General features: G+C 45.4%; 1 protein-coding gene across 1 annotated transcript in view; it reads left to right on the forward strand.

Annotated features, from left to right (window-relative positions):
* The first annotated feature begins 266 nt into the window (after positions 1-266).
* Positions 267-11,017, forward strand: part of SREBF2 (sterol regulatory element binding transcription factor 2) — an 18,659-nt gene continuing 7,908 nt past the window's right edge. The window contains exons 1-11 of the mRNA XM_017737983.1: positions 267-306; positions 602-988; positions 1,905-2,086; positions 3,232-3,372; positions 5,143-5,364; positions 6,481-6,595; positions 6,788-6,969; positions 7,750-7,942; positions 8,891-9,072; positions 10,086-10,359; positions 10,697-10,866. Of these exons, the coding sequence (XP_017593472.1) occupies positions 282-306; positions 602-988; positions 1,905-2,086; positions 3,232-3,372; positions 5,143-5,364; positions 6,481-6,595; positions 6,788-6,969; positions 7,750-7,942; positions 8,891-9,072; positions 10,086-10,359; positions 10,697-10,866 (2,073 nt within the window). The 5' untranslated portion in view covers positions 267-281. The remainder of the gene's footprint in view (positions 307-601; positions 989-1,904; positions 2,087-3,231; positions 3,373-5,142; positions 5,365-6,480; positions 6,596-6,787; positions 6,970-7,749; positions 7,943-8,890; positions 9,073-10,085; positions 10,360-10,696; positions 10,867-11,017) is intronic.

Consider the following 11,017-nt stretch of genomic DNA (forward strand, 5'->3'; position numbering starts at 1 on the left):
AGTTATTCTGATGTTTTAAACACATGCATAGATTTCTTCTGGTACAGTTTTATAAAGTGGTGTTTCCTTCTGTGGTTTTTCCCCAAAATTTGTTATGTTTGTAAGTAACAAAAAGCTAAGATGAATTCTTAATCTTGTCTCTTCATTTTCCAGATACTCAGTGGGGCACAGTACAGATAGGGGGCTTGAAAGCTCCCACAAAGTTGGATGGGAGAATGGTTAGTACTGGAATTGGGAGGTGCTTAGTTTCTTCCTTCTGCAAGGGTTAGACTGAAGGAGTGATGGAGCAAGACTCTAATACTTTAGGTATATATTGGAGATTGCTTTAAGTTCTAGTCTGTGCTTGGATCTTGTTGCCTGGAAAAGTGTAGGAGGGTCTTACTTTTTGCCCTGAACAGCAGCAGCAGTGCTGTGCTGCTGGCCACCTCTTGGTCTCACTCTGGAGGTGTTGAACTGGTGTGATGTGTTCTCTGAAGGTTTTGAAGGACCCAGCGCTCCCTTCTGTGCACACACGCCGTAATTCCAGTCCTGATGTAAGTGGCGGGTGTCAAAGTATGCAGGCGATGAAATAGTGTTGAAGTAATTTTCCTCTGTTTTACAGAGATGCTGCAGTTTGTCAGTAACCAGGCAGGAGACTTTCCAGATCTGTTCTCGGATCCCTTGTGCAGCACCTTCCAGGGTGGCAGCGGCAGTGGCAGCAGCAGTGGGACCCTGGAGCCGCAGTTGCAGCGGCCCTACAGCCAGGTGCAGCTCCAAACCTTCCCGCCACCCCCTGCATCCCCCCAGCTCCAGAGCCTGCCGGTCAAAGCAGCGCAGACGACGCCTCCAGCCCCTCCACGCTCAGCCCCTGTCCTGCAGCCGCGGCCCTCACTGCAGCCTCAGCTCCAGCAGCAGGCTGTCATGATCACGCCGACGTTCAGCTCTGCTCCCCAAACCAGGATTATCCAGCAGCCGGTCATCTACCAGAACGCGGCCACAAGTTTCCAAGGTAGTGCTTGCGCTGCTCAGGCTACAGGTGTGCCTGGTGCACTCGAGATTTCAGGGTGCTCAGGCTGTGGATGTGCCTGGTGCACTTCCAGTAAGTGGCATCAGTGTTCAAACTCCAAGTGCATCCTCAGCCATGACAGGCTGGTGATCCTTTTCTTGTGATGCTGCGTGTGGGGTGTCCCTTCTCCTACCTGCCTGGATTTGGAGTTGGGGAGCATGAGAAATTGTTGTAAATGAGATCTTTAGTGGTTTTGTGTGACCTTTTACCATAATTGTTGTCTTGCTCTTCTCCTCTGGCCTGGCCTTCTGCCCTATGGCTCTTGGGAGGCTTGAGAAAAGTATGTCTTGAAAGATTGTTGTTGGCAACCCTGTTCTCCCACTGATGGGTGCACTGGGCGGATCCAGTCTGTCCGACATGGCAGTCTGGAATGAAGGCACATTTCATCTACTGAACTTTGGAGCTCAGTACTTGCACTGAGCAGAGACACCTGTAGGGATATTTAGTGGTGATGGGATCTTCCTTTGTGAATGCTGAATGACTTGATCCTCTTTAGTAGGTGTTGATTCTTTACGTGACAGACAGGATCCTATGGTCCACCAAGACCAGGGGGAGTGGGAAAATGCAGGTTGGATGTCCTGCATAATGCCACTGAAATAGTGAGTCCTGTTCTATCAGACTAAAGGGTTTTGGCTTTATTTTCTCTTAGCTGATCCTCTGTTCTTCCTGGAAAGCTGCTATTCTAAGTGCAGTGTCCTCTTGCAGAAGGCACCAAAGCAGCTGGAAGGTTCCCAACATGTGGGATGTGTTAGATGAATGCTGCCTACTAAGAAGCTCTGGGAAGGAGTGATGCATTTCCGGGCTCCAGGAGGGAGACCTGCATCTCTCGACCATTTCTGACATCTCTTCTGCTCTTCAGTTCTCCAGCCTCAAGTCCAGAGCCTGGTGACATCCTCCCAAGTTCAGCCGGTTACGATCCAGCAGCAGGTGCAGACCGTGCAGGCCCAGCGAGTGCTGACGCAGGCTGCCAACGGCACCATCCAGACCTTAACGCCAGCCACGGTCCAGACTGTTGCTGCACCACAGGTCCAGCAAGTTCCCGTAAGTAAAAGTGCGGAATGATGCAGGGATCCAGCAGAACAAGAAAGTGCTTTCGTGGGTCTGGTCTCCTGACTTGCCAGGGGAGAAGTGGTGAAGCTGTAGGGCGGGTGATCCTGGCTAGGATTGCTTTTGCACAAACGTTTTCAAACCTGAGAGGTACTTCTAGCCAGCCTGTGTCCCAGAAGCATTTTACTTCATGCTGGTCATGTATGAGAGGCCCTGTTGTGAGATGTGATGTGACTTCTGAGCAATGCTCAGCAACCGTTTTCACCGAAATGGTAATTAAATGTAGTCTAAAATAATTTTTTTAACTTGGTGCTACCAAACCCAGTTGGAAACTTTACTAGAACAGGCTCTCTTTGACTTTTGCCTACATTTTTGCAAGTCCATCACCTCTATCACATCTTATAAGGACTGGTCGATACTGGAATGTGTTCTTCCAATTCTTCTGTCATGTTTTTTTTAATATTTTTACTGTTACAGTACCATGTGATTTTTTTTTTTCCCACTCTTGTGCATCTTTGTATTAAATAAAAACGTTTGTCTATGAGACTCAGTGTGACAGAGTTGCTGTGGTTCAGTTGTACTATGCCATCTCTGGTGTTCTCAGAGGGTCAACAAGGTATTGGAAAGAAATAAGAGCAAAATAACTTACAGTGGATTTTGGTCTGCTTGATGTTAAAGGTACAGATCTTTTCAGTGAAATTTCAGGGAGAAGCTACCATGGGTGTTTGCCAAAGCAGACTGTCCTAGCTGTGTTAGACTGAACACTCAGACAATTAATGTAGAGAGCTAATTATAGGTGTAATTGGAGAGGAGAAAGCAGCTTTTCCATCAGCTCTTTTGTGTTTTTACCTACTTGTTTGCTTCTGGTGACTGATTTGAAAACCACTGTCATGGTGGCTCCTCTGCTCCACTCCCTCCAGTGCTGTTCAAATTGTCTCCTGCTTAGAGTTTGCATTTGGGCCAATGGAAAGCATTCAGGTGATGCAGGGTGCAAGTGAAAGAAATACTCACCCTGCTCTTTTGCCATCCACTGAGTTGTAAAGCTATTACAACTCTGTCAGTGCTTACCTCTGGCTCCTGAGATCATCAGGGAAATACGTGCCTGCTCTCCTCTTCACCTCTAACTCCTTTCAACCTAGGTTCTCGTCCAACCTCAGATCATAAAAACGGATTCCCTGGTCTTGACAACCCTGAAAACAGATGGCAATCCTGTTATGGCTGCAGTACAGAACCCAGCGCTGACAGCACTCACTGCTCCCATTCAGACCACAGCTCTGCAGGTACCCTATGGATGTCCTTCTATCCCTCTCCTCACTGATGTTCTCTCCTATTAGTGCAAAGAAGAGATCTGAGCTTTAGTATTCTGCAGCAGTGCAGACAAGAAGGGGTTTTGAGGGCTGTTCTACACACATCCAGGGTGAATAATACTCCATTTCTGTCAAGGCTAAACACACAGATTGTACTATTTGGCAGCCTCCCATGGCCAGTAAGCAAAGACCAAGGGCACATTTCTGTTTACCTTTTTCTGGTATTACAAGGAGAGGAATATGACCTAAAAACTCAGTCCAGTTTTTAACTTGAAACTGAAAGCTAACTGACTCAGAGTAGCTGTGGAACTTCCTTTTGCCCCTTTAGTAGTGTCTAATAGTAGTATATTGAATGTGACAACTGATTAAGCTGCTTTTTGGATGGCATTTGCAGTGAGGATTTGTTATAATCATTGGAGGTGGCAGTTGTGCTTCATGGCCTCCACTTCTAATCAACTCTTAGAAACTTATGCCCCCAAAGAAACATTTATTATGATATTGTATGTTCTGAACAGATATCTCTGTACACATATTTACTTGGGGAGATAAATTTGCAAGTGTGGACCTAAATTTTGACTTCTTTTGCAATAGCATGGTATGCTTCTTAGATGCTTATTAGCAGCCAGGCTAAAATCTTCAATTAACCTGCTTGCTTTTAGATGATGTTTTCACACAACTTGAGGCTTAAGAGATTGTGTCTATCTGAGGGATGTTTGAACACATTGAAATTTGGTGGATATTAGCCAAGGAAAGGTATAAGACTTAAATTCACTTATTTGTCAAGTTCCATCTTGAAGTGAAACTAAATTAATTTCTGGTATCCCAGTTAGAAGGCTATTTCAGAGTGAAAATTGTTCCTGTAATTGCTCATAGCTAGTTGCTCTAGGCTAGTTATTATTATGTTTGTCTTTTGACTGAAATAACTCTTACTCTCCATAGCTACTTGCTTCCCTGATCCTTGGTGTACTTCAGAGAACACAGGTGCCTTTCTAAATCCTGCTTTGCTGGATTAAGCAGTCTAAACTTTCTTTCACTACGAGTGTCCTAGGAGCCCCTCTGTGCAACTGTTCTGATGGGATTCATCATATTTTATCTCTGAGTACATACTGCTTTAGTTTGCTGTAGATGGTCTGTCCTACATCTAGATGTCCAAGTTTGAGCTTTTCACACTGCTGTATATCACTCATTAGTCTTAGTTCCTCATATTAAGGCGTTTTTATAGCTTATGGATTTTTTTTTTCTTCATTTAATCAATTTCAAATCAACTGCATTCCTCAGGCCAAAGGTTGTTTTTTCATAGTTGGATCCTTTCTAGCATTGTCATTACTAGTTGGAAGTAGTGTGGGCTGTTGCTGTTTTGATGACTATTTGTCCAAAGAAAAGGTGGATTTGGACACTTGGAGTGTAAGGATTGTAGGAACAAGGAGGAGCCTCAGTCCCTTTCTCTATTTAAGTGGATGAACAGAGCGTAGTGTTGGCAGAAGTGTTGATGTGCTTGGAGAACAAGAGATGTTCTTATTCCACAGTGACCAGTGTGGGAGCCAGAGTGACAGATTTTCCTGTGTTGCTGTGCCAATGCTTGTGCCAGCTAAGAAAGATGGAAGGAATTTGGCATCTCACATCTTTCCTGAGCTGTACCAACTTTTCCTGATTCTTTTATTTACTCCTTTTTCTTTTTGCCATCATAAACCTTACCTAAATTGGCTGATAGCTCTTGATACTTGTTACGTGTGGTCTTTGTAGACCCTCGTTGGGAGCAATGGGACCATTTTGACCACTATGCCTGTGATGGTGGGACAAGAAAAGGTGCCTATCAAACAAGTTCCTGGGGGTGTCAAGCAACCTGAACCACCTAAAGAAGGAGAGAGGAGAACAACTCATAACATCATTGAAAAGCGCTACCGGTCGTCCATAAATGACAAAATCATTGAGCTGAAGGACCTTGTCATGGGGACAGATGCCAAGGTAAAGATGGGGAATAAATGCAAATGGGGTGCCATAAATACTTTGTTTTCAGGTGCTCATTGCGCTACCAAATGAAACATTTGGGTACACGTAGCTGTTAGTAGCATGCACATGTGTATTGGGCTAAGACTGGTGAGAATCACTTGTGCTTGATAATCGTATTCAGGAAGGGTCATCTGTAAAATATTACTTTTACTATGCTATTGGTACTGCTTCTTGAAAATAAGCTATGCCTTATGCATTCATTCTTACATTAGGTCTAACTTAAAATAGGCTCTCTAGGTAGAATATCCAAGTGGATGTTTTCATAACTCTGCCAAACCAGATCTTGCTTCAATTAAGTTTCCTTTTCCATGGGACTGCAGTAAGGATGAGGGTTTACAGAGCTTACCAATTTATTTCCTTTAGCTATTGAGCTGTAAAAACTCTTGCATGCTCAAATATTGGAAGCTTTCTTGCACCACATATTCAGGCTTTGTTCCTACTCGCTTTACCTCATGCTGGTGGAGCAGGCAGTAGTATTCTTGATACCTTCTGTGGCTGCTGCACAAATAAGTGCACTAGTGAAGTCACCTCCTATTGCTGGAAGTGGAAGCTTACTTTTTGAAAACATCGGTAATGTGCAGTGGCTTCATAGTACTTTTGGCTTATGTTTGGAAGATAAACTTGCCCACTGCTGCTGGAAGCAAGGATTTGCATGGAGATGGCCAGGCGAATGAGGCAAGGAGGGAACTACTTATCTCAGAATTAAGTGGTGATCAGACAGCAGCTTGTTCTATCCCAGAACTGATCCACTTCATTTACAAACTATGGTACTTTCAAAGGACTATTTCTGGCTGAAACTTAAGTGTGAACTCCATTGTAATTTGGATGTTAATCTGTTTCCATTGTACTGTTTTTATAAGGTCTTTGAGAGGCCTCAGTCCTTGTGATCTTTGTCTGATACCTTGCCCACAGAGCATGCCCTGCTATTGGTTCCTTTGCAGCTGCTGAGAGGTCCTTTATATCCTTTTCTGTCACCACCTGATACAAAGGGTTGTGGTATTCCTAAAAACAGGGGTCACCCTTTGATACTCTTAATATAAACCACTTTTTGTACATTTTAATTCCTTACAGATGCACAAGTCTGGAGTCCTGAGAAAAGCCATTGACTATATTAAATACCTGCAGCAGGCTAACCATAAGCTGAGGCAGGAGAACATGGTTCTGAAGCTGGCTAACCAAAAAAACAGTAAGTTGTGGAGGCTCTGCAGCAGAGGGGAGGCAGTCAGCATGAATGTAGGATGTATCTTGCCATTTCTTATCCTTGACAGAGGTTCTGTCAACAGTGACCAGTCTTACTCCAATGACAGAGCCAATCTGAGAGCTACTGTCAGGAGTCAGGGTGGAGAAAGACGTACATAATGCACTCTGATTTTTGCAGAGCTGTTGAAGGGCATTGACCTGAGCAGTCTGGTTGACAATGATGTGGATCTGAAGATAGATGACTTCAACCAGAACGTGCTGCTGATGTCTCCTCCAGCTTCTGATTCAGGATCCCAGGCTGGCTTCTCCCCCTATTCCATTGATTCAGAGCCAGGAAGCCCGCTCCTTGATGATGCAAAGGTATGTGTGACTTTAATTGCCTAATTCAAGGTATCTCCTTCAGAATATGTAAGAGCCAGAATTTAAATTCTTAGTCTCAAGAGTGGAACCAGCAGACATCTGGCAAGCAGGTCTGGAGGGCTTAGAGAGCCTTTGTAAGGATGAGGAAGGTGCATGTGTGTGTCTTACCTTTCTTTAAATTATTGAGACTATTTCCTGAGCTGTATTACCTGAGCTGTACCTTAGCTGCTGAAAAGAACTGTGCTTATCCTTCAGCCCCTGTACAGTCTCTGTGGACTTACAGTGCATGTTCATGACCCAAGGAGCCCATGGCTTTCCAGGATATGTATGTCCAGGGAGTAAAGCAGGAGAACTTGGAAATGGATGATGACATCAGTTGTGGTTAATGAGACCATAAGTAATCAGAGTAACAAAAAGCTGTTAGCTGTCTTTGGCTTACGGGTTTGTTTTGTGGATATCACAGAAGTGGGTATTGTGGGAGATCCTCAAAAGAGTAAGGGCAGCAAAGGTTAATCCTAGCCTAACCCAGGAATACAGTTAACACCTGAAATGACTGGACACAGAAGGAAGTTGAAGGCATTCAAATATTTCAGCCTTATCTTACTAAGCTAGGAAAAGCTTTACTGGAGTTCTTGCTCACCTAGAGCTCAAAAGCAAATTTATACATGTTCTGTTTCTCCTTCTTCCCTACCCCTTTCTTGGCATAAACATTTTTTGTGCTCCAGAATGGTAAGCATTGGGTTTTTTCTCCTTTTTCTCTCCATTCCTATTCCCCTGAAGGTTAAAGATGAGCCCGACTCTCCTCCTGTGGCACTTGGTATGGTGGATCGCTCTCGAATACTCCTCTGTGCTCTCACATTCCTTTGCCTCTCCTTCAATCCCCTGACATCCCTCCTGGATGCTCGAGGAACCCCCGAGTCCGACAGCCTGGTGCGCCATGGCTCTGGCAGGAACGTGCTGACAATTGAGTCAGGTAAAGAACTAGGATGGTTTGGGCCATGGAAGGTGTCCAGCCTTACGTGGTCTCCCTAAAAGCCACCTGCAGCTGCGACGGCTGCCGGTCACGAGGTGGACGCTCGGTGTGGTTCAGTAGGATGGGTTTGTGTGTTCAGGGAGTTGTATGACCTTTGTTTAGTGGGTGGGGAGGGGCAGTAATGCAGGGCAGGGCGTGGAAGGGGAGCCAGCTTGGACATGGCTCTAGTTCACATCCAGTGTTCTTCTTGCATAAAACCAGCCATGGCTCAGAGTGCTGAGGTTGAGGCAGCACTGATTTGTAGCCCAGCAGCCTGGGCTTTTGGCGTAGACCCTTGAAAAGTAGTTCAGGATAAGGGGCGTCCTCCTGTCTTTACCAAACTTTGAGGCATGTTCACACTTTGTATTTGTTTTTAAGGTAACTGATTTTTGTGACTTAATAATAAAGTATTACTACACCATTGCTATGGAATCTTGCAACTGGCTTGTTGATACACTCATTCCATAAAATTCATAGTTAAAAATACAGCTTAGGAGAGGGTAGGGGATGCTGTAGGCATGCTGTTGTTTCCCTGACTGGTAAGTATGGTTCCTCAGTGTTGCTTTGTAAATTTAACTAAGATCAGAAAATGATACTGGAGTATTGAGTACCTGTGGGTGTGTTTTACAGAAAAATCAGAAGACAACTCCTGGAAAATGAAGTGCTGATTCATTTTTTTTATACATCAGTCTTGTAAAAATAATCATTTAGTTGGGAATGTTGAGGGTTGAGTTTGGATAAAGAGGTGTTGGTATATGTGTTTCCTGATTGAACTGCAGTCTTTGCAAAAGCTGATTAAACATGTGGCATGCATAGCCAGACATCCTTCGGGGTCTGTGCTCATCATGTTGCCAAGCTTTTGGTGTGCAGGTTAAAATTTAACTTTCCCTTTTGGGATATCCATTGTAGATGCAGCTGGTTGGTTCGGTTGGATGATGCCCACCCTAATCCTGTGGCTTGTGAATGGAGTGATTGTACTGAGCGTGTTCATAAAGCTCCTTGTGCATGGAGAGCCGGTGACCCGGCTGCACTCGAGGTCCTCGGTCACCTTCTGGAGGCACCGCAAGCAAGCGGACCTGGATTTGGCACGGGTAAAGTTGACTTGGCATTTTGCATCAAATGCATCTTTTAGGTGGGATTGTGGGTAAATGTTTCCCAATGAGGCAGTGGCTTGGCACTTGCAAGAGCATGGTATTCCTTGAGTGGGTCATCCTGTCTGATTTCAGAGAAGCTGTTGCCAGCAGATTGTTCTGAGCAGATTGCTGTCCTCCTCAGCCTAAGTTAATGAGGCATGGAAGCAGTGGAAGAGGCTCCTAACTTCTGTCCTTTTTCCTAGCTACTGCATCTTGTATCAATTTTTGGCAGCAACATCTTGGGTTTTGTCCAGAATCTGGCCTCTGCTCTGTCTGTCCGTCTGCTGTCCTCCAGCCTCTTGGAAGTCCTCTTTATTGCTGAGGAAGCATTTGGCTTTTGATATGGGGACCTGTCCTGGGTTGCAGTGTATTCTATTACCATCCCCATCAGCTGTTGAAATCAGGTGGGGCAGTGTTTCCTTGCCTCCTCCCCCCAGACTATCTTTCTGTTAATTGCCCATCATTGTCCTGCCGCCTGACCTAAGTTAGTGAGGCATGGAAGCAGTGGAAGAGGCTCCTAACTTCTGTCCTTGTTCCTAGCTACTGCATCTTGTATCAATTTTTGGCAGCAACATCTTGGGTTTTGTCCAGAATCTGGCCTCTGCTCTGTCTGTCCGTCTGCTGTCCTCCAGCCTCTTGGAAGTCCTCTTTATTGCTGAGGAAGCATTTGGCTTTTGATATGGGGACCCTGAAATTTCCATGGTGTTTGACAAGGCAGGGAGCTCTTTTCACTTAGTGCTGCTGTATCTTACAGGCAGTGCAGGATCAGAACCACGTGTGGAAAATATGTGTAGGGCCAGATTTCAAGCCAGTGTAAACTGCTGTTATGTTTTCAGTTTCTGTGTTGATGTTCCTCTGCCAAAGATCTTGTCCAGACTTGCAAGTGAGTTCGTCTTCTCAGTGCCAAGGAGGTCCCAAAGTGTGTCTGATAGTGATTTTTGTTGCTGAACCTTTCATTGTTTTATTTGCAGGGTGATTTTGCTGCAGCTGCGTCAAACCTGCAGACTTGCCTGTCGGTACTCGGACGAGCACTGCCAGCTTCCCGCCTGGACTTGGCCTGCAGCCTGTCCTGGAACGTGATCCGCTACAGCCTGCAGAAGCTGGCGCTGGTGCGGTGGTTGCTGAAGAGGACTTCTCATCAGTGGCGGGCTAGGGAGGCCACTGCAGGATTCGAGGATGAGGCCAAGACCAGCGCTCGGGATGCGGCCCTAGCGTATCACAAGCTCCATCAGCTCCACATAACAGGTGGGAGCAGAGGTGGCAGATCTGCTGTCTGGTTTTCCCAAATGAGGAGACTCGGAGCTGACCCTGGAACATACAGGGAGAGCACTACAGCCTCTCTCCTCTGGGAGGGCTGTGTTAGAAATTAGCCTGACAAATTCTGGGACCATGTATTAAAACACAACAGGTTCATGTAATAAAAGAACTCTGTAAGAACAGCTGAAACAACTGCAGTGTAAGCTTCTCATGTCAACAGGTTTTCGTTGTTTCTTTAGGAAAGAAGCCCTGCAAATTATGGTAGTATTTAGTAGCTGGTACTACTGATTAAAAATTAACACTTTTCCTTCTCCTCCTGGTACAGGTAAACTTCCCTCCAGCTCAGCTTACTCAGGCTTGCACATGGCATTGTGTGCTGTGAATCTGGCCGAGTGTGCAGAAGAAAAAATCCCACCCAGCACAATGGCAGAAATCCACCTGACGGCTGCAGTTGGCTTGAAAACCCGCTGTGGAGGCAAGCTTGGCTTCCTAGCGGTGAGTTGTCTTATCTTCCCCGATCACACCCTGAAGCAGAGATCTAGGAAAGCCTGGAAGCTGGCACTGCTGTATCTTGGAGAGGGCAGCTGCTAGCACTACAATTAAAATATGACCTGCAATTATGATACGAGCTGTAATCATGATACGA

Source organism: Corvus brachyrhynchos, unplaced genomic scaffold (assembly GCF_000691975.1).
Source record: "Corvus brachyrhynchos isolate BGI_N302 unplaced genomic scaffold, ASM69197v1 scaffold56, whole genome shotgun sequence".
Lineage (NCBI taxonomy): Eukaryota > Metazoa > Chordata > Aves > Passeriformes > Corvidae > Corvus > Corvus brachyrhynchos.